Source organism: Varroa jacobsoni, unplaced genomic scaffold (genome assembly GCF_002532875.2).
Source record: "Varroa jacobsoni isolate VJ856 unplaced genomic scaffold, vjacob_1.0 scaffold_1019, whole genome shotgun sequence".
NCBI lineage: Eukaryota > Metazoa > Arthropoda > Arachnida > Mesostigmata > Varroidae > Varroa > Varroa jacobsoni.
Window position 1 is genome coordinate 400,638 of NW_019213921.1, and position 26,184 is coordinate 426,821.

Below are 26,184 nucleotides of genomic sequence, written 5' to 3' on the forward strand. Positions count from 1 at the left end.
ATATATGCTGAGAAAAACATTGGCTGTCGATCTAATAACAAGATAATAAATAAACTCCTTAACTTAAATAAGTAAACTCACCGGTCCGACCCTTTCAATTGCATGTTGGTCTTCACCCGAAAGGGTTTCCGAAACATTGTTGTGACTGGAGCACTGACACACTTTCGAGAAAAGTTGACAAAACGAGTAATCAACTCGCGGTTTCACCAACACCCTGATTTACCACGTTATATTATAAGCGCCGACACTCCGACGACATATGCCAAGCACGCTTTAAAATACTAACTCTACTGAGCAGCGAAGAAAATGCAGCACTTATTTAGATTTGTAGAGAAATGTTAATACGATTTTCGCTGTTAGCACAATGCTAACACAAGTAGACCTTCCCACTCAGGCTAGGAATTTTTCTTCCACAACTACCTACCGCTAGAGCACTCCGTATTTCGGCTGGGTATCTAGTTCTTTTTGTCTCGAGAAAGGGGACAACTGGTCGAGGATTGGGCAAGTCGTCAGGTGAATAGCAACTACAAATTCGAACGTTTTCAAAAGTAGCGCCAGACTATACTTAATTTTTTGTCGTCAATTTGACGAAACATGGCTATAATTAAAATCGAACGATTTACGTTTAAAGTCATTTTGCAGAATAACATTTAATTCGTTTGCTAATTGTGGCACGCACAACCTCAGCAATCACCTCTCACATGCTTATCTCAACCAGCCAGCAAACTATGATATTGCATTAGCGATTTTTTTGTTTATGCCTCAGATAAGTTGGCAGGTTTTGTTCCGCTAGCATAGCAGACGATACTATGTTATTTATTGATGATTGACACCCTTTCCACACTGAGCTGTTTATAGAAAACAGTCTCCCTTGCTGGCGAATTGTTCAGCTGGTAAATGTTCGAGTCCCAGTGCTCAACGAATGTGGAGTTGTCGGGGCGCGTGATCGATAGTGAAGTATCGCAGGCTGGTTGTCGGCCTGATACCCAGTTTCGCGTTTAATATTAACTCTGAGCGGACAGATAATTTTTCTGCGTATGACGATATGATTTCGCGCTACCGAGTTCGAATTGTGTTAGCTTTGCTCTCGACTGTCTCGACGTAAAAATATCGCTTCTACTCTAGTGTGCGGAAATTGGATAGTGGTAGTACATTTTATAGTGTGAAGGTGGTGGGTGTAGTGTGACTTTTTCCGATTGTCAAGTTTGAAAGTGGTGACTAGTAAAATTTGCATACAATACGATGCGACGAACTCGGTTATTGATTAAGCCAAAGGTTGGGCCCTTGGCGGCAGGGCCAGCGGCAAGGCCTGTGGCGGCTACAACCTCAACGTGTACTCAAAGTGCCCCGTTTGCGGTGGAAAATGCGACAGCACCTCCTCAAAGTTTGCCTTCAGTTGCTCTAGTAAAACAGTCATCGGCTGGGAGTGAGTTTTAGGTTGAAAAACTGATTTCTCTGATACCGGGTTGTTTCAATGCTACATTGCCATTGGCGGTCCATAGGTAGTGCCAAAAAGTTCCCACACGTTGAAATACGTAGTCTTCTCAGGCTAATTTATTTTCATAAAAGTAAAGCACTATTCAGTCGCTCCGTTCCACAGAATGACGACGTCTTTACAAATTTGTTTTGAGATGTTTAGAAGCCCACTAGCAGTTAAGGCTTCTTAATTACTCACCAATAATACGATAATAGATCAATGGAGTAAAGCTTCTGCCCAGAGAATTCCGAATGGAATCTTCTACATGACAAAAAAAGGAAGTCTGCAGTGTCGTTACGGTACGCTCGTTCTTTACTATTGATCTTCCGAGTAAGCAGTCATCCGAGAATGGAAGTACACGTGTCATATATGGGTCAAAGAAAATCAGGGCTATGTTGGGCTATATCGAGGCATATCTTGATTGTCATCCAATTGTTTCAATATTAGGCGGAATCGTAAAAATAGGATGTTAATACTAGATGCACAAGGGCATGTAAGGAGTGAGTACAAAACAGTTTCTCCCAGCCGAGTGTAATATCTGAGCTGTCGAAGTCGTTGTGGGGCGATTCTGGTTTTTGCTATGGTGCTATGCTCAGGTGATATACACAAAAATCAGCTGAAGCACACCAGCGGGCATAGGGCGCACATGCTGTATTACTCGTTCTAATATTTTTTCTGATTTATGTATGAATAAGTTACAGAAATTGAATGGTGCAGAGAAGGAAACAAGCAATAATAATATAGTGATATTTGTACGATTTTTTTAATTCTAATTTAAATGTAGTACTACATAATTCTTTTATCGAAGAAAAACAGTTATTGAAAGATTTGTACAGTTTGACAGGTTACAGTCTGTCCTGCAATTATGTCGGGCATCTATTTGTCATCTGTGTCTTGTCTAAACGTGGATACTGAGCCTCATACAAGGATACTCATTTTACAGACACAAGAAGCGGACCTATACAATATTCGATTAGGCGATTCACAAACTGAAAAAGATAGTTGGAAGCGCGAAGCTCTTCAAAACTTTTATCTCGCTAATCTCGTTATCGTTATTAGTTGGACACAATAACTCGGATAGGTAAATTTCTGATTGAACAGGGCAGTTGATTCTAGATTATTTAAGTGATTATAAAAAGAAAGTAATTAAGCTAAGTTTCAACATGAATGTGTTATCACATATACGCCTTTGAAGGCTATGAACTTCCGGATGATTTTATCTAAGAATGTAACTTTCTTTATATGTAACGCAATATTACCCGGTTGTTCAGCTTCGGAAAATGGGATGCAGTCAACTCCAACTACGCCTACAGCACCAGTGGATCAGGCGGCGAAATGCGATAACATGAGGGTTACGTCCGAATTAATGACGCCCATTAACGCAGAGGAAAAACCAATCACGCGTATAAAGCGAGCTGGACCGCGTATTCCCCCGCCAAAACCCAGCAAACCTCATACTAATGCGCCTTTAACACCAAAGAATACACCAGCGTCAACGCTAACTCTGCCAGAATCTGTTGTTGAAAATGTCTTCGCGCCGCATGTAGAAACCAGTTCAAAGGTACGCCACAGACTCACAAAGATCATGGCCTGCTCGTAAGTTTAAATCTCTTCTAATTGATATATCCGAACCTTCTGTATGTGGACCAGGATAGCGCGAATGTTTTTTGAAATAATGGACCAAAGGCTACTTGAAGGAGCCTAAAGAAGAGGTAATTTTTTCGAAATGATTCATCATGAGTATTTTTTAGTAAAATCACTATTCGTGTGCGAATAGCTTATAGTGGAGATTGTGGTGTTGACGGTTATATGCTTCTTGAAACCTTAATGACAATTCTCATTTAATTATGGGAACGTCAAATGCTGATTAGTAATCAAATGGTGATAAAGGTTACGACGACAGAATGCTAAAATTTCATCGAACACTGAACGACGGTTTCCATTTGCGTTTCACATCGACGAGGAGTTAAAATAAATCGTTTTTTTTTGTTCCATTATAGTTTTGAACAGTTTTACACCTTTTGGGAAGTATTCCCAAAAAGTTTTATGAGAATTGCGTCATTTTGTCCTTTGATAGAGCACCAAGAATACTTGGTGCTCTATGCCGCTTTGTCGTTAATGTCGAATATTCTCGAAAAAAATTATTTGTTTTTAGACCTTAGCCGTAGTAGTTACCTTAGTTGACTGTATATTACTCCTTATTGCTCGAAGGAATTCAAATAAATATGAAAGTACGGAAAATTGCCGCTGCAAAGTATGGAATAATCAAGGATGCAGCCAAAGGCATTTTTAAAAGGTGGTTGCAAGAATTAACGAAGTGTTATCTTTGAACCCTATTCAAAAGGGTTACTAATAAAAAACTTTTAAAAAAAAAGTTTAATAATTGAATTACTAATTATTGGGATTTATTAATCATGTTCCGTAGGAAATTTTTCTTTTTTTTTTATCAAAAAGGCGGACACTAACTGCACGAAAGAGAGAGCTGAGGAAGAGCAAATAGCAGTCATTGAAACTGTCCACGATGATATCCACGTCGATAAAGCTAGTCTATCTAGGGAGGAAAAAAGTGCGCCAAAATTCGCCGAACCTGCTAAAAAACAGAGAGTGCCGAAGGTCAGCAGGTAATGGCATAAAACAAATGAAAATGTACTTTCTAAATTGAAATCCTTGATTTTTTAAGGTAGTTACCTAAATGAGGCATAACATTTATGTGGTTGTATACGTTTTCACATATTAGAGACCTGTTTTATGCATTGTTTTATGCTTAAGCGAGATTTACTTTTTCATGGTAGATGATCCTAATCACTAAGTTACGTAGGGTGAGATAACAATATAAGCGTGAATTATTATACAGTCATATGCATACAATCGTAAATTCCGCAATACTAATAATAGTAATACTTATAAATTGACCCGTTTTCAATGAGTTTTCGACTTGACTCACCATGCTCGTTTTTGATCACAGATCGCATCAGGACCAAAATGACTCCGACCCCCTAGCATCACTGCCTTCGCGCCTCGAACGTAAAGCTGCTCGTAAAGCGAACGAGTTCCGTGAAATGTTGATCGCCTCACGGCGGAAGTTTGCCAAAGTCAAAGAGCCTGTCGACACTTCAAAATTAACAATGCTAGATCTCATCTATTACAATCCACCGGGCGCGCCAATGACTCGACATAAAAACAAGTTAGCAGTGGGCGGCAAGGACAAAGAACTAGGTCGACAAAATGGGTCTATTGGAGGCGATTTGCAGGAGTCACTTGAGCCGGAACTCGAAGATGAGTCGACGCGAGACTCGGCTCAGGGTTCCGGCGCTGGTGGTGACGTCGGCACACCGCCACAGGTTGAAGCAGGTGATAATGAGGAAGAAGAGGTGATCGGGCCACGAGTAGTCGTCGGTGCTGATGGCTCAATTCAGATAGATGAAGCATCACTCGTTATCAGGCGACCTAACCCAGAGGAACAAAGGCATAATCTTAAGGTGAGACTGTGAAGCAATGCTCAACTGACGTAATGGAAGTAAAACTCGACACATTTATTTATTTAGGTACTGAACTATTTACGATGGAACTTACTGTATTGGTAGGGTTTCATGTGTAACGAAATTTAGCTCGCAAGGGTTTATGAATTATTATTTACAGCGCGTCGTATGTATTCTGGTGAAATGCTATGTAGCACCAAAAATATGCTTGCCTTCAGCCCCATATAAATATGCAATTACAGAATTTGATATTAATCGTAATACTTCACTTTCTGTATGCAAATGGCAACAAGGCTTTCGAGAAAATACACTTTTAAGCAGATTGCATTCGAATCGTTAACTATATGTGGCATATTTGCGGTGGCTATTATAACGCTGTCTTATTTAAACGCAATAAATTGGTGTTGTGAATTCGAAGGTAACCGTTGAAGAACCGGGCAAGACCAAGTACGACTCGTTCAAAACAAAGAAAACTAAAAAGTGTACATGGACGACAAGAGGTAACGGACGATTGATATTAACGCAACAACAAAATCAACTCTTATATGTATAAACAAACTATATTACAAATGGTATTGCTTTTTTGGTCACATCAAATTTGTATCTACATCGCAATACAGAATGTTAGGTTGTTATTATTGAAGGAATATATATTAATAAGTAATATTGCTAAACTAGATAAGCGCCATTTTAATCGATGACCTTCTACCATTTTTCTGGTAACACGATAATTCCCTCACTGTAGAATTGTGGTTTCTGGCCGAAAAATTGTGACCAGAAAGTTTTGCATTTTTCCATTAAGCCAGAGTTAACATTATAAAGGGAGTTCTGCAGAAAGCGAAACAGATATTCGCCTGACGGCGCAAAATCCTGACTATACGGCCGGTGTATTGAAGTTTCTCATCCAAGTTCCTTGAATTTTCGTCGGGTATCTAAAGACGTACGTGGTTCGACTACGTGGTAATGGAAGACAACGCCTTTTTTGTTTGTTAGTACCGGCCATTCCCTTCAATGGCCTACAGTAACGTTATTAATTGTAAAGGTTCGAACTAATCGTTTTCTCAGACGACAGAAACTCATAATGTATGATTTCTTTCTAATCCCATCAAACACAGAGCAGCACCTTCTTTGTAGTTAGTGTGGGCTTTGCCACACATGAATGCAGAACATATTCTTTTAATTTACACATTGTTGTATATTGTGATCTAATTTTCATCTCTCGTGATCAATTGCGGTTGCTCTATTATGTCGCATTTTTGTGAAGTTTCGCAGATGGAAATATAATCATTGAATTTGCGTTAATTCATGTGACACCCAAAAATCGAGTTTTGTGGTATCTTACTTCAAATATTTCAAAACCCTTTGGTGATGAATTTTTTAGTCCTTGGCAATATATTTTCTATTCCCGTGTGGGTTTTGCCCAACTTTCGCAGTAATTTTTCGCATCACCTTTTTGTGTAAATGGTCGACCACTGCGAATAGCGTCTTTCAGGTCGAAACTCCCGGAACGCAAACGATTAAACCATTTTTAGGCCATTTATCATACATCTTGACCGTAAACAGCACATTTTTTTAAAGAATACTGCGCAGTACTTGTGCCTTTATCTTAATATAGAACTGTTTTGGAGAAATCTCGCTCATCTTCAAGTCGCTGTCTTAGGTCACTCTTTGGGCGACGCGATATTTCCTACCCTGAACATTGAAAATTCACAAAACTTGATTGAATAGGAATCTTTCACGTGCCGCTGTTTGCAAACAATACGCACATAATTGTTTGACTAATTCTACATATGTGGTTCTAATTATTAATAGCCTCGATTGTATCCTTTGTTCTTCGTACACCCATCTGTGTTTCACTAAGCACATACAATTTACAACAATAAGCCACAATTTCTATTTGTGTCTACGCATGTCGGATGCGGCTTTGGATACGACATTACAGAGACGTCAAAATTTTACCGTGCATTGTCGATCTGCGGAACTGATTTCACGCTAATGACCCAGTTCTTCCCGACACGTTCCCGTCAAGATCTTAAGAATAAATTCAAGCGTGAGGAGAAGTCGAATCCGTCCCTTGTTGACAAAGCTATTCGTAAGTCTGAAATTATTCTCACAAGCAATTTTCGCGGTTTTAAACATTCCACGTTATTGTATACTATAGCCGCTGTGTTACATAGTGCGACTATATTACACTTATAATGAAAAAAGGGTACGGAAACAATCCAACGAAACATGTGTTTGTGTTAAACTCTGTTCTGGTTAATATCAATCTTAGGTGTTATTTATTCATTTGTGTCATCCATTCTTTTTTACAGATCATCCAACGCAATTTGAGTATACGGAGGGCGAACTAGAGGACATATCTAAGGACGAAGAAGATGAACCAGTGATTAAAAAACCTCGCGAGCCTAGGTCTGCTAAAACAAGGAACGACAAGGTTAAGGAAACTGGAAAAGGCGGTAAAGCAAAAGGAACGAGTAAACGGGGAAAAAAGAAGACCAAGGAAGAACCGCCGGATAAGAATGAGGGCAACAATGACTTGGTAAGCGAGCAAAACTGTTATTGAAATCTATTTATCGCTTGCATTAGAGAGTTGTGGGATAATTTCTAACGTAAAATAGTTTGGTTGTCATGCTTACATTGAAATGTTTGTGATTTCTTATGAAGGCCGAAGGTGACCGGTCTGACAGCGACGAAGTAGGCTTTCGTAACGGAATTATAGAGGACGCGCTGGCTAGGACTAGACGGAAGCGGGCGAAGGTTGATTACGCCGAGATGAATGAGGGAGCACCGGATTCATTCGATGATGAAGGGGACCGCGATCTGGAAGTTGTCGAGGTGGGTTTAACAGAAAAAAAAAATCGCAGACCTGGATGAGCCGCAAGGGGAACAAGGTTTAATTGTGAGAGACTGTCCATGTTGAACAAATCAGTAATAACAAGCAAGGCAAACGAACTTGGGAGAACACTATAGTGGATGTGCAGTACGTGGAAAGCCCAAATAGGGATTTGATTTCACCTCACATTGGACAAGTCTTAGAATCCATTTGACAAGCGGAAATTCTAGAGAAAGATCGAGCCAAATTTTAAATAAGGAGTTTCTACAAAAGGAGAATGCGGAAAAGAGCTTATTGAAGGGGATAGTATAAAGCGTTTATCAGGAGTACAGATGTTGCGCAGCCTTGAAAATACTAGTTAAAAGCTATTCAATGTAAATGCCTCTAGAAAAGAAACGGGCTACGCCTCGAGTTTAGCGCAAATAAAAAGCAAGGTCTAAGCCATCGTTTGGCAGAGACAATTTTGATCCATGACTTACACGGGGTTAATATAGGGTCATCCTCGGGATCAAGTGCTATAGTCGTTGTTGCCGATGCAGAAATAAGCCATGATGCCCTTAATACTGAGCTAAATGGGTAAGAAATAGGTCAACAGTTGCTTGAGGTAGGTCGAAGATCATTAGTACTACTTGAGTTAGTTTTTAGAAAGATTAGCTCTTGAAAACATTTCACAGATTTAGACTGAAGTACAACTGAAAAGCTATGTTTTTATTCACAAAAGAAACACGAAGCGAAAAAAATGAATTGCACTAAACGCCAAAACAGAGATGAGTTATCTACTAAGGTGCCTCATGTGTAAATAAACTCTAATCAACATGATAATGTTAGAATAAGGCTCTATGATCTGCAAAACGAATACTGTTTACTTCAATTTCTCTTTATTTCCATTTACTTACAGGAGGATACAGCCGCTGACAATTACGTAATGCTAGATGAAGCTGCACTAACCACGCCGTTTACGCAACCGATACAACAATCAACATCACAGAACGCCCATGCACTAGCGGCAGTTCAACCGTCTGTTCCCTCGACCCAACCCGTAGTTTCTGCAGAGTTGTCTCAAAGCATTGTTACAACTATAAGCAAGCCTTCAGAAAGCACGTCCCCTGTTGCATCTCCAGATCAAGCACCTTTGCCTGAACCCCCAATTCTACCGCCAGGCCTCGAACCTGGCCAGCTCGTATTGTTTGCACCTCGGGACGGTGACAAGGCTCTGCATTTCTTCGTTGTCAACCCACCATTGACAAACAACGAAACATCACCGGTTACTGCAGACTCAACGGTGGTACCCGCCGAAGGACATGAAAGTGAAGTAGAAAATCCTTCGTTATCTATTGAGCTGGATCAAAGTGTACAAGCTGTCTCAGGTACGTTATAATTATAATAATAAAGAAAATGCTATAATGAACGGTTACGACTATACGGTTCTTCTTTAAGGGAAAGTGTGGTTTAATGGCAATAATGATAGTTTCGATCTGGTACGGCATATTGGACCTTTTAGTCATGCCGCATTTCAAATACTTCGCTTCGTATGCCTTCTGTCCGAAAAATGTTTATTCCGTAAGAAGAGTCATATCGTAGCATTTAGTTCGATTGAGAACAGATGTATCAGTTTAAGTGAATACGGTAATAATGGTCATTACTATTATTAAAATACTCGTTAGTAATTCATTAATAAGTTAACTGCTTTTTAGAGTACTTGTCTCTATGCATATTAATTCAAAAACTTTATTATTGTTAACTCATTACATTCATTTGTCGACAATAAAAATAAGATCAGCTGTGTCTTTGCTTTTTTTGTGCTGATTTTACAAAACAAATAAATATTATCATTATATAGTTATTTTGTTTATGATTGATGCTTTCTAGGAGAATCCAATGCTGGATCAAGTGCAACGATGCCGTCTCAGCCATCTTCCATGCAAGTGGTATCTGTCGAAAAGCGTCCTAGCATACTGCAAGATCAAGTATTTTCGGAGAAATCATACTCGAATGAAACATTCCATGGCGTACCACCTTCCTTGGCTGAAGAAACGCTGCCTGAAGTCACCTTTAAATCAGTCAAAAAAGGTATCTACATGTTTTATTTCAAAGTCGCAGACTATCTGAATTCGACGGCTGAATATATCTGCCTTTCGTAGAAGAATAATAGGTAGTAAACTAAATCTAGATCTCTCAATGGTGTTAATGCCTTCATATCGTTGTACTTTCCAGAGGAAAGTCGAACTTCACAATCCGCTGCACAGGGAGACCCATGCTCAGTTGTCATATCCACCGACGATATAGGTACATCTACAAATCAGTCACACGACGCTACATCTCCGGCACGAATCGCGGAACACGTGGCTGAGGAACATTCAACCGGGGATCGAGAAAGTGTTCAAAACGCTTCTGATACGTCTCATTTCAACATAACAGCGGCTTCCAGTGCCAAAAAGTCGTTACCCAAAGTTGTCTTTAGATCACGAGCCAAACGAGGTATTACGTGTTCGAAACTTTATTGTACGTCCTTTTATACCATAATGTGGACTATTTTGTCAAATATGTGTAAATATTCAATCAATACAATATAATCAAAATACAGTACATTTTTGTTTCAACCCTGACAATATTATCATCAAGCCTAAAAGTTGGTTATGAAATCACGTATGAATTAAGAATATCTGACTAAGGAATCTAGTCGAACTTATTACTATGCAGGATTTAGACAATGCGCAATCTTCGCCTTGATGAATCCGAGGTGAACTAACTGCATGAAAGTGACACGTTGAATTCCTTATATACCATAGGTTCAGTGCCACCTACGACTGCTTCGGATTCATCGCCGGCATCAGGCGATACACAGGCGACTACCATGGACGAGTCATCAACACTGGCAGTTGACACAGCACCCGAACCCAGGGATGCTTCTGCTTCGACGCATGATAGATCATTGGTCTCCTCGCTCTCCGAGGACACTCCTTCAAAGGAGGCATCGAATCCGAACATTTCCAACGCAAATGTGGTAAAAAACAAGAAACCAGCGATCTTGTCACGCCGAAGAACACCATTGCTCCGGAAACCTTTAAGTGTAGTGACAAAAATGTCAGAACCGTTAAAAGTCGCACCGCAAGCCGAAAAATCTGAGAAGCTAACTGCTACTGGAGAAATTCTAGCCAATGAAGAGGTACTAAAGGATGAACCGAGTTCCGTTGACAGCTTAACACTGAGGAATTCGGATCTTCTTATTAGTAACCCTAAGGAGACAAACCAGCAGAATTACTTGGAAGACGGAACGAGCCTTCAAACAAGCAAGCAGATGGAACGCACAACTGAGGGTGACCCAAAGCAAGCCAAAGTCGTATCCACAGCAAGCAATATTATTGAAGAAAAATTAGCAGCTGACACTGATACTCATCAGCCTTCTTCATCTGCGTTATCTAACAGGAAGACTATACCTGAGAATGTAACTAGAACTGACGACAGTTTTTGTGCCATCATTGAAGAAGAGCCAAAAACACGACGATCATCTCGGCGTGTTGTAACACCTGTCGCACCTGCCTCGGCAAAAGCTATCTCTGCAGTCAAGGCTACGCTTCTAGTTAAAGATGAAAAAGTCGTTAGCGAAACACATGCGGAGTCTGCCGACGTTGCACAAAAACAAACAACCACATCCGCACCACAGCAAGGAGCTGTTAGCTCAAAAGCAAAAGCTAGCACAGAACATAAATTAGCCTCGACTGTTCTCAGCTCTACGCCCATGGAAGCAGGGGATTACACGACTCCGAAGACTTTAGTTCAACAAGAACAACCACAGGATCCCACGGCAACCGTGCCGCCCGCAGCGGCTCGAATCGAAGCGGATATAACGAATTTGCTTCGTGTTGATTTCGAAAAAACAGACAGATCTACACTCGAAAGCCCCAAGGCCGAAACAGAAAATCCCATTACGCGGTCATCATCCCCGCGTTCACAGTCTAGTAGCGTCATGCCATTAGTGGAACCCATCACCCCAACTACTTCTAAAAGGAGGGCGGCATCAAGTGGACGCACTCCAACTGCAGTTGATAACGAAAAAGATTTGATGACAAGTGATGACACGGGATCGAGTAACCATACCTCCTTAGAGCAAAACAAAATTCTTCAAAAACCTTCCTCACTGCCTCTTTTGGACTCACCACTAATCAGGCCATCGATTTCAAGCGGTCATGCGCCGGCCCGAGCCCAAGTTATCTTGCCTCGACGAAAAGCTTCCGCCCATGTTGTACGGCCTATTGGTGCACCAGTGGCAAGAAGCACCGTTCTAACACCCGTCACAATACGGAGACCGCAGTCTACGGCACACCAGAAAGGCGCAAACAAATAGAACAAAAATTCTGTTTCTGCTTTACATTATAGACTCCTCGATTAACATGTTAAAGTGCCAAAGTCGTACGTGTTGCATAAATGGTCACATTTCAAGGAATTGGTGCAAGTGAATGAGCGCTCAACCAACAATGTAATCTATCTGATCGCATTTTAAATTAGCTGAAGCACTGGACAGACAACATTATTAAAATCGCATAGGAAAACGGTTTGAATTAATATTTATATATTTTTTTAAGACAACACATTTGCGACATGGCAATCAGGCAGTAACTTATAAGTAAACATCGATTCTAGCTGTTAAGAATACTTATAATGAATAACTCAGTTTTCTGCTGATCAGTTCAATTGTTAAAGGCTGGTCGAGGGAAGCACTTCCATTATTTTGATTTGATAGTGATTCGAGTTCGACGCAAGTTTCCCTAAAATAAAATAATTGGCACTGGAAGACCAGCTGTCTAAGGAGCTTAAATAAAAAAAATCCTCGCTGTCATCCTAACATTATGAACAACATTGCCCTATCTGTAGTTGTTTATGGTGTCTCTTTGTTGATTAGTTGCCGCCTGAGACTATAATGTTGGAAGGCTAAGTCGTACGCTAAAACCCTCGTAACTTTCTTTCGCGTTACCGTGGTTATGATCGGATGTATTACAGTACAATTTTATACTGGGTGCTTGTTCGCATTGGAGACGAAAATCTAAAATCTAGATTACAGCAAACTGCAAATGAAGCCAGAATTTAGTTAGTTGTTGTGAAAAACAATAATTACAGTTTGACGAGGTACTATTATGGTCAGCCATCTTGTTGCTGTCTATAATTAATTGCGGAAAAAAGGAAGCCTCTCCTCCTGTTTTTTGCGACAGTGTAATTAACAAGATGCCGTTATACAAAAGAGTTCGCTGGTTCATGAGCAAGACAGATTTTATCCGCGATCTCGACCAAATGAGTTGACATAGTTCCCGGTACTAATTTTACTGGATTACTTCGATACAATCGAATTTGTAAGTCATATAAGGGACGACCAAAGCAGTGTAATTGTTAATCGCATTGGCTGCACAGTGTGATGTCATGATGATGGTAGAACCATGAGCGAAGATTCGCATAATTGTTTTAACCGTAGTTAAGTCGTTGATTTAAGTGTCTGGCTGTGTATACTGCAAACAGTTTAAAGTTAGATACGCGTTGCCTGCTGGTTGTATAAAGCATTGTTAATACCAAGATATTAAGAAAAGACACAGTGAACGTGAGTCGGGCAAAAAGAATACATTTCAAACGGAGAAATGCATTAATGAACGTACGCGAGTTAAGTGTAGTACGGTTGCATGATTTAACAAAGACATCATCGCAATATATGTATTTCTATAAATTTTTATTACCATTGTTATTACCTCCATTGCTACTATTATAAGGTCCTCTGCATTCGACAAAGCAAAAAAAACGCAATAGCATGGTCCGTAAATACATATAGAAAGTGTAAATACAATGAGACAACCTGCTTCCAATGAAAGTAAGCGTCTTTACTGGCGACTATTGAGTTAATGATGTTAACGCAAATTACAAATCGATTACTGTAAATATCAACACGAACCTATAATAAAAGCCAATATCAAGTACAAATACAAAAATAAATATATGGACGTAATTTAATTTAATATTATGGTTGTAATTATTTAATGTGGTCTGCAACTTGAGTGGACGCCAACCCAATATTCGGCTTATGGCATAGGGTGAACTATGATTCTCCATTACTGTCGCAGAAAACATCCTATTTGAGAGAAAATATATGTAGCCTAAATTGCGGTAAACAGAAGATTGGCCTTTAGGTTGATAGCAGAAAATGATTAGGTAAATATCTGTGGTTTTTTCTTTCTGGAAATACTATTCTTTTGTTTGTTGTTACCCGAAATGAATCAGGAAATAAAGCGAATTACGAACAATGTAATAACACCAACCCGACTGCTAAAAAATAGTCCGTGCTATCTTCAGTAATGGAATGTCGTCTAATTTTTCTAAACTACTTCCTTTTTTTTTTGTTTAAAAATAAACGTTATAATCCAGAACAGTACAAAAACTATATAAAATCGCACGATGTATAGCCTCTGATAAATTGAATTTTCTTATGAAATATAAATAAACTGCTAACTCCTTAAAAACGGGTAATGCATTTAATCTTAAAAAAATTGTTGCCTTTTGAAAATTTAGGAAAATATTTTACAATATTAATATATATATATACTTTACTATATAATTCTTAACGAGACGCACTCCTATATCCCTTTTTGGAAGCGATTGTATACTTGTTGAATATAATTCTAGCGAATATTTTGTAGTATATCGTGAAATCTCGGCTTTTCTTTTGGTCCATTTACTCGACTATCTTTTCTATGCCTTCGCTTCAAACTCGCCATCTCCTTAATTAAGTTCGCAAACCACACACATCTCATTGATTTCATGTCAAAGCATTTTCCCGCGTAAGCCTGTCGCTTGTGAAATTTTTTCATTATTGCCACATTGTGCTGAGATCATTTTTATTTACTGCCTATTCAGACTGATATTATTTTGTTTTTTTCTTGAGTGATGTCTTTATCAGTATGGTTCTTGCTCATACGTGAGGCGCGGCACATAAAAATGAATCAGTGCAAAATCGCTGTCGGTACAAGAGCAATAATCAGAAGCCAACCGTGCTGCGCAGTGAAGTTTGTGTTTGGCAAAGGGATCTGTGAAATTCGCTGCGCTATAGGCAGGGATCTTCCATTTGTTGCGTATTCGCCTTGACAGAAAAGAGAGCGTTGCCCAGGGAGTTCTCATGATTTGTCTTGCCGGTTATTGTCATCGCTTGGAGCTCGTGTTCCAATTACCCTTTCCCGCACGGGCCAATGGCGCGAATACAGCGCCCAACGTTGCTCAAGGTTGTGTCTCTCTGGTTTGTTTGTGTACAATTTTGCGCGCCTCCTCGCCCATCGTTCATGTTCTTTCCAAGATGGCCGCTCCTGATGGCACCAATCCGACCAATAAGGTGACTCCTTCGAAGGCCACGTGACTCAACATTGACCAATAGCTAGCCTCCCATTTAGTTTACACTCTCTATTTTCGTGATGAGTACCATAAGTGTTCATGCCGAACCGACTACCAAAATAACAACAACAACAACAATTTAATAAACTATTTCAACCCACGCAGTCTAACTTCGTCCCTTAGCGACTAGGAATCACCACTACTAAACACCACATTGTACTTCTTTTTGGTCAACTCCGCAGCTTCGCCAAGCTTCTCCCGTCGTCTATAGCTGAGAGAGAAGTGGAGCCGGACGACTGTATGTGGACAACGCGCGAGGAGGTTTGGTTGTACGAGCCGCGGCGGCGGCACGCAAAAACAAACAGACAACCACGAGAGGGTTGGGAGTAGCAGCGACAGGCAGCACAAACAGTCGTTCGTCGCCGTATGAGCGGCTGCTGTTGCCGAATCGAAAATACTCAGCCAAACAACAGCGAGCAGGTGTAAGGCGTATACGCTTAGGCGCCTCACCCTCACACCATAATCGACAGCCGGCTACACACAACATCGATGATACACACGGGCACAAGGCTGTAGCAAACGTAGGCCAGCTCAATCGACAGAGAACGTACGGTAGTGTGCTGTGTGCTACGATAGCAGAACAGCGAAGCTGGTAATGGTGTTGCTGCTGGGGCTGTTGGACTGGCGCTGCTCGTTGCCCCCTGTCTGCGTGTCATTCGCCGATACTACTTTTGCTTCTAGCAGCTGAACTGAGTAGGAGAGTGGCTGCCACCGGCCGTACGGTTCTTTCAGTCCGGCCATAGTATCGTCGTCCATTGAAGAGGCAACCAACTAATTGACTGCAGCTAGCACGGCGCCAGCAGCAGTTGCCGGCAGCTCCCTATCGTCGCTAGAACTGCCGCGGCTGATGGTAACCAGGAACATATCGGCTACTGCGCGCCAAGCAAGACAGACAAGGAGAGAGCTCTCTACGCACACAACAACTACAGACCCTAATGTATAGGGGTATAATCCGGAAGAGTACGTACCAGACAGAAGACGAATCCCCGTAGGCCATTCTAATGTTCTAATTGACGGTACGTCGAGATGCCTGTTGTTTGCCGTATATCTGCGATGGCAACCTCTTTGTGAGTCGCATTTTACCTAGCTGCACGAACCGCTGAAGTGTCTGTCTGTCGCTGTTGGCTGGCGGGACAGCCTGCGAAGAAAGAAACAGCCACATCTCGCGGATAACAATGGCTATCGAGCACGAGTAACGAATTGGAAATTATTTGCGTCAACAGTAAGACATGCCGTCACAAATCGCATCACATTAAGCGATAGGATGTTACAACAGCTCATAGAAAAAGTAAAGGTAACCGCGTATTTCACCGGGCTGAGCAGCAGCGAATAGGTGGCAGGCAGTGCTGTAACGTGTACGTGATCACCTGCGTTGCTTGTGACACACGCAGGGAACGAAAGTGAAATAAGTGTTAGAATCAAGCAATAACGTGCCGCCGTCTTTTGCGTGCGAAGCAGAGCCATAACAAGTTATATGGGGCGAGGCCAATGAGTTTCTGTATCACTGTGACTGTCAGCAGCTCAGCCACGCGCGCCCACCTTCAAAATACTTCCTTACATTATTGTTGCTATTTGAAATTATAACACACTATATCAAAGACAACAAATGCGCAAGACAGCTGTTTGAACAGGGTCAAAGGATACTTACCGATAGGTTTATCGCCAAATCTCAACAATCGTCCTACCGCCTTTAGCGGTTTTCATCCATATCAGCTCCGTACTGACCGCCACCGACCGTCAGTTTTCGTCATCGTCTCGCCGCCGGTGTGGTTGTTTTTATTGCGGATGAACCCGCGCGCGCCGAAGATCTCTTGCCGTACTGTTCCGAGGAATCGCCGGTGCTGGGTGAATGTGCGCGATTCGACTGTGCATCGCGGTCCGTGTGTCGCTGTGCTTCTCGTTAGTCCGTCCGATCGTCAGTCTACGAGTGTCCCGCAGTGCGTGATGGAGTCCGGCTCTGTCGAGTGCGTGGATGTGTGCGTGTAGCCGTGTGTCGTACGTGGATGCACATCTATGTATTCCGCATTTTGACAAGAAGGCAAAACGGATTGCTTATTTGAGGAAATGTTGCCAGCATAGTTGTCAGTGATGGTGATGATAAAGACAACTCGGAGATAGGGTCCGATCGTGGAAACGCTGGGTGACGGCTGCAAGCGGCAGCCATACCGATTTGTCCAGTGAAGTTCTCCTTGTTTGTTGATATTTCGAGGTTGTGTTGACGTTATGGTCTGACCGAGTGAAGTTGTGGAAGAATTGGGCGAACCGAGGAATTTGTGTCAACTACGGCTGTGGCTAAAAGAAATTGCGTACCAGCGAGTGTGTACCCCTCTTTCTGCACTTGTGTGCGAAAAAACGGCCGTTCATCGGACCGTTTGCCTCCCACCGGTGCCCCTATTAGAGAACGTACGTACGAGTGCCTACGGATGCTATACGATACAGAAAAAAACGGATTTGAATTTGCAGTGCATCGACTTACAACAACAACGACAGCGGTATATCACCAAGAACGGTGAGTATACAACAGTTGATTAACCGAGCCGACACGGTTAGATCTGCTCATTTACTTATTTGTCTAATGGCTTTGCTCTTCAACGGGCTACAATAATGTCGGGGCAATGGTCTGTATGGGAAAGAAAAGACTTGTCGGGGTCGGTTTTCTGTAAAGCACACGTTTCTTGGCGCCAGAAATTTTTCTGCAATTGACTAGAAGTACAGTCGTTCTACTGATTACGGAAAAAAACGGTTGTAGCAAAAAGAAAACCTGTGCAAATCAATGTAACGCAATATAAAAGAAAAACAAGTGTTTTGCGCGCTCCCTTCAAGTATTGTTGTATACGGCGCATACCTAAACTACTATGCTTACATTCGGATATATAGTCAATGGAACAGGGCGCGAACAGGAGGCGGGAAAACAACATGAGCAGTGGGATTTTAGAGGGTACTTATTTTTTTGTCTCATGTGGGACACTGAAAGAGGGAAACTTCAACACAAGATCTGTGGATGCGTGGGTCAATCCACCAATAAATCGCCGTTAAGCTGGCGTTTCCTATGGCAAGACAAGGTAAGGCAAGACAAGATTGACAGCACCTGAATTGTATTTACCGCGTCGTTTCTGTCATAAATCCATTGCTCGTAGATACTTTTCAAATGTTGTGAGCGAGGATGACAGCCTTCTTGGTATCATGTGTCAGCGGCTAAGGAACTCTGAAATAAATTTCGGTCAAAGTTTATAACCATAAGAAGAAGGAGCTGGTAGTAGACACTCTCATTGTGACTCACATGTTCAATAGTACCTGTATGTACTTGCATACTATATATGCCAATAAAGAGTGTGCACATTTGGGCAACAAAGAGTACAGAAATGTTATTAGATTTCTTCTGTACAAACGACAGAAACAAGCACTAAGTATCACATGTTATTCCATAAAGCCAAATTGTAGATACGAAGTGGGCTGTATGGAAAATGATGACTACGGTGAGGTTTAGAGAATGGATCATTGCAAAAGAGTATTTATGGTTTTGATTGAAATAGAAGAGTATGTTTAGTCTGCATGGCTCAACACGATTGTAGCTTAAAAAATGACAAATGCAAAGTAACTATTGGTTGAAAATGAGAAACGCCGTTGAAAATCAAAAGTGGATAGATAGATAAAAGATGGCCATTATTCACTTCTGTGCTCTATAAACAGGAACATTTTAGTCTCCTTGCCAGTGTCGGTCTTTATTGGCTAGCTATCAATATTTCCGAGAGAACACCTTTAAGTATTTGATCTATCAACACTTAGCCTGATGTAGATGCTCCATACTGTTGACATACTGAGTGGAAACTGTAAACGTGCCATAACTTGCGTTGAAATTGAGAAAATTCTTTCTCATTTATCGTGTCGAAATCGCGGAAATCTCTGGACGACCGAAAAAAAAAAACGCCAAAATAATGTATCCCTTAGTGTTTTCGACTGGGCCCATTTACTTAATTAAATCAGTCGGTTGCCACGGAGCACGCAGTTACTGGATACGCGTCACAGCCATAAATAAAACAAAGTGGCTGGTTGCTGTTACCAGCTTCCATTTCTGCTCTTCGCCCGAACAACATGTCGAATAACAGTGATTCATAGTTGTAACAAGGCTGTACGACGAACTTACCTCTCTTCGAACTGACACTGCTTGGTCCTACAAAAAATATCAATAAACCAACGTACTCAAATGAAGGTGAATTTGTACTGTATTTTTGTATTTGACAGCATAAATAGTCAACGTACTGAGTTCAGTCGCTGACACTACTATCACATAGACCTGCTGCCTAGTAATGTTTTAACGTTACTTCTAGTTTTCTTTTTCCCGTAAGGCGGACAGCAACAGGTCGAATAGACTAGTGGGGTTTGTCGAGTGTTATCATCGGTTCGCCATTTTACCTGCTAATCCTTTGACAAAGCTTGTTATTCCGACAAACTCTTTCAGGAACCGCTAGTCTGTTCTACTAGCTAAGTGCTTAAATGTCATCAACGTTTACAACCCGGCCTCTAAACGCTGAAACGGGGACGGACTGTGTACGTCAGCTTGTACCTTCATATTAATCTATGCATTATATTTCAAAACGTAAAATTTGCCCTGGTTTCACTTACTGAACATTGACGATCGACATTTCAGTGCCGACAACCCGCGCAAATGATGACACTCGCATGATAGTAACGATGAAACCCTACCAAATATTAATGACGTTTCAAGACGGCTAGCCTTTGAACCGAGCGTGCTTATACTACTACCATGTACATGATTCTTGCAGGTATTATGAACGTAATCTGCCTAAAAACAGTACACGTTCTCGAGATGTTATAGTAATAACAGTATTATCCGCTGCGGCCAAAGGCCATTACACTTTTGGTTAGTGACATTTAAACGACACGGAAATTCTGGCGCTGAAGTAAAGCGTTCAATGTTGCCTTGTGCTTGGCCAGCGCAGTCCTCTTGGCGTCCTGCCATCTATCGAATTGAGCTCTGGATTATGATTTCGCCGCCGCGAGGTCACCGGTTACCAAGCTGAGCTGGTCTCGGGCAGGATCATACTGCAGTGACAGAACATGCTTGAAGAATACCCTCGAGTTGGGGCCGCATGTGCTACTTGTCTGTTGGGCTTGTCTGGTTGGCTCACGCTACACATATATATCAAACGCTTGATTGATGATTGTTACAGTAGAAATTTTCCATCTTGCATTATTTCACTAGATCGAGCTATTAGTCAGGGCGCTGCTTGTGGCTGTCTGTCATTTAGATGTACTACAGTTAGGAGAATTGTTTCAGTTCGACTACATCAGTGAAACTAATCACATATATATATATTTAGCCTTAGGACCAATCTTCATACAGTGGTTAAGCTTCCTCTGCGAACATATTTCGATGGTCGGCATATGATCGGAACGGTATGAATCCAATACTGATGGAAAGCGTGGCTGATGCGCTTCGTATATAGTTCATATTATAACCGTGGTAACGATACTAGCCAAATTTAGGATTTCTTGTGGGAACTTTAATTTATTTCCAGTGAAAATTTAATAGCTTACATGAAATGTATATGCTTAATAATGGGTTAATTCACATGCGATTAAGGTCGACGCCGCCAAAAAATTCTCAAAAACGCCAGGCGGCAAAAATTTTCCGTTCATTTTTATCCGCCATGGTACTTCGTCTTAAACAAATAATCAAACTGATAACGATCAGCTGTGTACGACAATATAGAGAGATTATTGTCAGTGTCGATCATAAATCCTATTTATTCGGATTCCATCATGTAGGCTACATGTATTGATCTTAGTCAATATAGTAACTTATGATCTGGTCCTCTCGGCTGCTGATACAAATACTGAATATTTCTTATCAGAGCGGACTTCATCTGTTCAACGTGCATGGATATTTTTAAAAAATGTAGCATACTCAGAATATAACATACATTCATTCATCTATAAACTCATATTATTTTTCTCTTCAGCAATAGCGCCAGCCAAAAACAACTTGTAGTAATGTTCTTATGTTTATAAGACGCGATTGTCCACTTAGATATTTTACTGGAAATCAATGGAGTTCTATGGTTCAGTGGCTACGCGCGTGTCTCAGTTAGTGACTAATACGGTATGTGCTTGTTTTTTATGTCTGTCATAGGCAATATTTTTTTATAAAATTCTACAATATATGTAATATATTTCCGAAATATTGTTAGTATAGATATCGCACAACAGGTGCGTAAAGAAGCTAACGTATAAAATTGACAAAAACATACGTATAATAATGTATATTAATATGTCGATATGTCTTGTATTTGCTGATTTTATTTTTTGCGCGCGAAAATCCATTATGCTTGTCCACCCGACTCTATTGATAATTGGTCGATATTCGTAATGTTATTATTTTTTATTGCGGTGAATGTAAAACGAAAACATTTCGGCTAGGTAGATATAGGCACGGTAGATCATTTTTTTGGAATATTTACACAGACAGACACGTAAAGATACTCGCATATCATAAACAATTTGCACAAGCGAAAGCACTTGATTCGGGTGAGGAAAGTGGAACCGGTCATCGGCCAGGGCAACTTTTATGCTATTTATAACAACTATTGAATCCGATAGCAAAATTAGGATGAAAATCCTATATTTTCACTTGCATTCTAGCATTATTCGTACTTAGCGTTTAAAATTATAACGCAATTCATGTCTTATTACTTGTTTCTCGTTGCTGAACTGCAGTGGCAGCATCTTCTTCACCGTTTTTTGGCACGGAGCTTGGAATTTCTAGATTATTGTGCGAAGTCCAAGACGTACGGTTTAGTATGTATCGGGAGGGAATGAAAAACGTTTGTGTGTATTGCTGTTGCGAAAGACAAAAAAGGAGTTGGGGGATATTCGGTGTGTTCACTACGGTGATGACTCGCCATTTGCGACGAGGTCAACTTATGATGGACCTTTGCCGCCAAGAGTGGACGGCGGTTTCATTACGTCTACGTACTGTTTGCTACAATACGAATGCAGTTAGTTACTACGTGTATGGATATTGTATAGCAACGGAACAAACGACTATTCAAATGCCAGTTGATGTAACAATTTTCCGGTGCGAAAAACTTGTTTTAATAGTAGTTTGTAATAAAATTTATTACCGTTCTTATATATGTTTTCAATACTAATAATTATAAAAAAGTAACTTATATATTCACACAGGCCGTACAATACGTGCCTGCGGCAGGACCTGGAGCAGCGATCTTTGGTCTCTCAGCCAAAGGCACGACCGCCTAATCCACCGCGTCGATAATAATAATAATTGTAATAATACGTAAGTATGTTACTTCGTTGTTATACAATGCAATTAAATCGAAATCATATTACTCCCTTATTAAAAATCATACATTTGTATATATATATATATATATATATATATATATATGCCGCCGAAAAACACTTGTGTGCCCGTCAGAGAGCGTGACTCATGTGTTTTTGTAAACTATCTTTTTGGAATGATAAAGTGAGTACCAACCGAACTAGCAATTGTATATTGGCGCAGGGCGCGTTTGTTACAATGGTTTATAGAAAATAGACCAGTATTTAAAAGGAAACCCTGTGTTTTCAAGTACAAATTTTCTTCCATACTTTATTTTCAGACAGCTTATTGGAACAGAGTATTGATGTACCCAATGAATGGCTAAAACTTAAATATCTAAAACCTTCTCAAATATTTATCTATATTTATATTCTGCCAATGTTTTGTAGTGCATACTGTGCTACATATGACTCTACTACATCAAAATATATCTTGGGTATAGGTTTGTCATAGCTGGCATACGGTAATTACTTAGTACTCCAGAAACTCTCGTTTTTCCTTAGAGGGTATTTTCGATTTTTTTAGAACGAAAATGCATCCATCATGGATGCAGAAATCAATTGCAGCAACAGCCGTTCGTTCCCACATGGTCCACAAGATCTCTCTATTGTGAGCAAGGCCAAATTAACATTCGAAGTATTGCTTTTGTCGATGAAGACCTCATACTGCCAGACTTTTACAATAGGAAAAAAAAACATATTTTTTAACAAGTTTATTTGTTCTTGCCAAATTAAAACCATCGATGATATCATGTCAAATGGTAAGCCATGTCTTTATCGGCAAGCTGACATAACGGTTTATACAGAGCAACTTAGCGTCAAAGTGAACGCTGGCCGAGTGTGTGAGCTTGTTCTGTAGCAGAAACTTATGGTTGCCCAACAGCACAGGTTTGAATTTATTGATGTATTGTCTATGAAACATCATTGAACAAGAGTCTCGCAAATCGCGACATAACAACGCTAAATTGCTCACTATCGCTGTTAAAGAAGTTTTCAACGATACGAACGTTTCGACGCTGGTTTCTGGAAGCGGTTTAGAAAGACTGACAGCCAGATGAACCAGATGGCGTTATATTCCATAGACGCATTCGACAGGAACATACCTGTCGACCCTTGGAGCAGATTTCATCTAAACGTTTGTTTTAACTTATATGCGGTACATGAACAAGCTTTGCCAAAGTGGTCCAAATACATTGCTGCGTCCCGGTGCAGTTACATATTACTGTAGCGTGAGGAATCTAATTGTCTATTTGTGCGTGACCGGCCCCACCAAACGTATTATCATTGTGTTACCTGTGTACTTGTTAGCCTAGTCTCTTTCCGTCTTCATTGGTTTTCACCTGACAACACCATTTTCGCTCTCTATCGTTCTGTGTTATCTCACTCCATACTGGACCTGCCTGCTTTCAGGACTACGGCAGTTGGTCATATCTTTTAATGGTTTTGTCTGTCTGTAGGCCCGCCATTCTTGGTGCGCCCAGTTTAGCATGGCAGTGCTGGCGTTTACGCACTAACGCTTTTCGGAGCGATTCGAAATGATATTGAAAATTTGCGTTGGACTATTTGAACGTCTTAGTTATAACTTACTATACGTGCAGACTGTCGCGACCAAATGTAGGCTTCTATAAACGTCTTTATTCTATTCGCTTAATTATGTTTAGATTAAGGAAGTGGTGGAAATTACTTATAATGATAATATATTAAACTTTTTAGTTTTTACTAAAATAATAATAATTCTTATTCTTCTTTCCCGTTTTTTTTAAATATTTTTTATTTTATAATTTCTTTTTTATAATTTAGTATACAATAATAAATTTCTGATAACGCGCTTATTTCGCAGCTTAACATCATTGGAACTAGAGACGTCTATTGATTTTTATGTTTTCATCTCATTGCTACGCACTACCACCTAAAAATCCAAACTCCAAAATACCCTAATATAATAATAATAAACACTAATATAATATTTTCTTTATAATATATAATTTTATACATGGAAAAAAGGGCACGCTACAAACGTACCCACTCACACAGAGTCAACATGCCTACGCCTCCACTTCTCTTTAAATGTATATCTAGTCTTACACGTTATATAACTCCACACGATCGGTAGTAACATTCAGTGATATTATACGAATATTACCGTGTGCTTGTGTGCGCTTGCATATGGGTGCGTGTATTGCGATTATGTTGGATCGGAGTGCAGCCATCGATCAGGAGCCAGATACCCGCTAACGGTGATTAGCTGGCGGTAAGAAAAACTGACACTAGTCAGCTGAACAGTTTGCTCATCCGTCGCTGAATTGGTCGTCCATTCCAGGAGCGACTTTTTTCCTCTCTTTCCTTCGTTGTGTTTCTAAATGACAGATCAAATGAATCAAAATCAATAATTCATTCAATCCATTCGACGAATCTTGCGATTCCATTCAGCAGATACCTTCCAATGGATAGACTGTTTTCTACGCACCGTGACGATATGACGCCTGTGGTGACTATAACAGCACACATATCAACACACATATTTGGGCACTAGACTGTTTGTACGCCCTTCATCAAATAAGGATATAATTCTTCCTCGTTGTCCGTCGTTATCCTTGTACATATTTACGGTGATCTTCAAGCAGAGTTCAAAAAAAAAAGCAAAATTCTAAAAAGGAAGGAACTGTTTGTTAAATTCAATCGTAAACGCGGTCACAGAAAAGATCTAATTTATCAGTCTGTGACGATACGTGTTATTGTTATTATTATAATCGTGCAGATCCAGGGTATGGCGGCCACTGGTGCAATGTATCACAAAGTGTCGCGAATTTCAGTAGCACTTAGATTGTTTTCTAGTGTTTTAATTAGAACGAAGACGACTGATGTACTGAGAAACAACTGCTGCCAGCAAATGCTTATTTTTGTCTATTTTTGACAGGCATAACGTTACTTCATATCATTAGTTTCATTAACTGCGAGTTACTGTGTTAAAGTATGGAAGCAACAACCCATTCAGCAATCCCTTACATATCTTTTACTTCCCTATAACTACCACTGGTAGCCGTGCCAGGCCAGTAACCAGAAGTAAAACAAACTAAATTTGCTAACAAACTGCTCCGATTCAATGCAGAAAACCAATAATTGTTGTGCATGCGTAACGCTGAATAAGATTTCCTGCCCACGGACGATGCGTCCGTTACCTTTCAACGCCGTCCCGTTATTCGATTCTTTTTTATGTTTTATTCTATTCCAGTGGACTTGGTGTACGATCAGTCGTCGCGCAATACACTACCCTAGTCCTGCTCTCCTCGGCCTCCTCCGCCCCAAACACCAAGAACGCCACCTTCACTGTCTTTCTATTCAATTCCAGGTATGTTCTTGGTGGCCGCTTTTGGCTTTTCCAATGGATAACGAGTACTCATATAGAGCTAGCGCTCGAACTCGTTATGGCGCACCGCGGCCAAGTTTGACCTGTTCATCCGTTGCTTTTGGCTGCGCAATGCTGTTGTAGTCTCTTAGACCGTGTTCTTCTTAGACTGTGTGGGAATTGTTCGCCGTGGTCCGGCACCTTGAGCGATCCAGTGCCTGATTCAACTTTCAGACCATTTTTTAGCTCTTGAGCTCGCTCAGCT

General features: G+C 40.6%; 3 protein-coding genes and 2 long non-coding RNA genes across 15 annotated transcripts in view; 2 read left to right on the plus strand and 3 right to left on the minus strand.

Annotated features, from left to right (window-relative positions):
- eIF2D (eukaryotic translation initiation factor 2D) overlaps nt 1-4,552 on the minus strand; it is a 16,251-nt gene extending 11,699 nt beyond the window's left edge. Inside the window, exons 1-2 of one of the 3 annotated variants that reach the window (XM_086970683.1) lie at nt 4,422-4,509; nt 82-161 (exon numbers count right to left, since the gene is read on the minus strand). In XM_086970683.1, the coding sequence (XP_086826809.1) occupies nt 82-161; nt 4,422-4,449 (108 nt within the window). In that variant the 5' untranslated portion in view covers nt 4,450-4,509. Of the gene's footprint in view, nt 1-81; nt 697-4,421 lie in introns of those variants that run through there. The other 2 variants (XM_086970682.1, XM_022842845.2) reach the window with 2 other exon arrangements.
- Bdp1 (transcription factor TFIIIB component B'' homolog Bdp1) lies at nt 861-13,788 on the plus strand. The gene is made up of 12 exons (XM_022842852.2): nt 861-1,426; nt 2,749-3,038; nt 3,932-4,098; nt 4,443-4,956; nt 5,375-5,456; nt 6,899-7,048; nt 7,272-7,498; nt 7,624-7,794; nt 8,691-9,159; nt 9,662-9,862; nt 10,007-10,270; nt 10,582-13,788. Exons 1-12 carry the CDS (start codon nt 1,243-1,245, stop codon nt 12,135-12,137), a joined length of 4,275 nt encoding a protein of 1,424 aa, XP_022698587.1. The 5' UTR covers nt 861-1,242; the 3' UTR covers nt 12,138-13,788.
- LOC147752758 (uncharacterized) lies at nt 4,803-8,766 on the minus strand. Of its 2 annotated transcripts, XR_015313222.1 has the most exons (5): nt 8,689-8,766; nt 8,272-8,360; nt 7,596-7,779; nt 6,916-7,054; nt 4,803-4,924 (listed from the first exon to the last, which is right to left on the minus strand). It is a non-coding gene; the product is annotated as an uncharacterized LOC147752758 (long non-coding RNA). The 2 variants fall into 2 exon arrangements; XR_015313221.1 differs by lacking the exon at nt 6,916-7,054 and having other exon boundaries at nt 4,836-4,924.
- LOC147752759 (uncharacterized) lies at nt 9,704-19,997 on the minus strand. 7 transcript variants are annotated; one of them, XR_015313217.1, is made up of 6 exons: nt 19,356-19,570; nt 19,030-19,114; nt 18,300-18,416; nt 16,860-17,637; nt 16,180-16,349; nt 9,704-9,842 (listed from the first exon to the last, which is right to left on the minus strand). It is a non-coding gene; the product is annotated as an uncharacterized LOC147752759 (long non-coding RNA). The 7 variants fall into 7 exon arrangements; XR_015313219.1 differs by lacking the exons at nt 19,030-19,114; nt 19,356-19,570 and adding an exon at nt 19,835-19,997; XR_015313216.1 differs by lacking the exon at nt 19,030-19,114.
- Nucleotides 17,618-26,184, plus strand: part of LOC111265862 (uncharacterized) — a 67,760-nt gene continuing 59,193 nt past the window's right edge. The window contains exon 1 of one of the 2 annotated variants that reach the window (XM_022842843.2): nt 17,618-17,720. The gene's annotated coding sequence lies outside the window, so the exon portion shown is untranslated. The remainder of the gene's footprint in view (nt 17,721-26,184) is intronic. The other variant, XM_022842844.2, reaches the window with a different exon arrangement.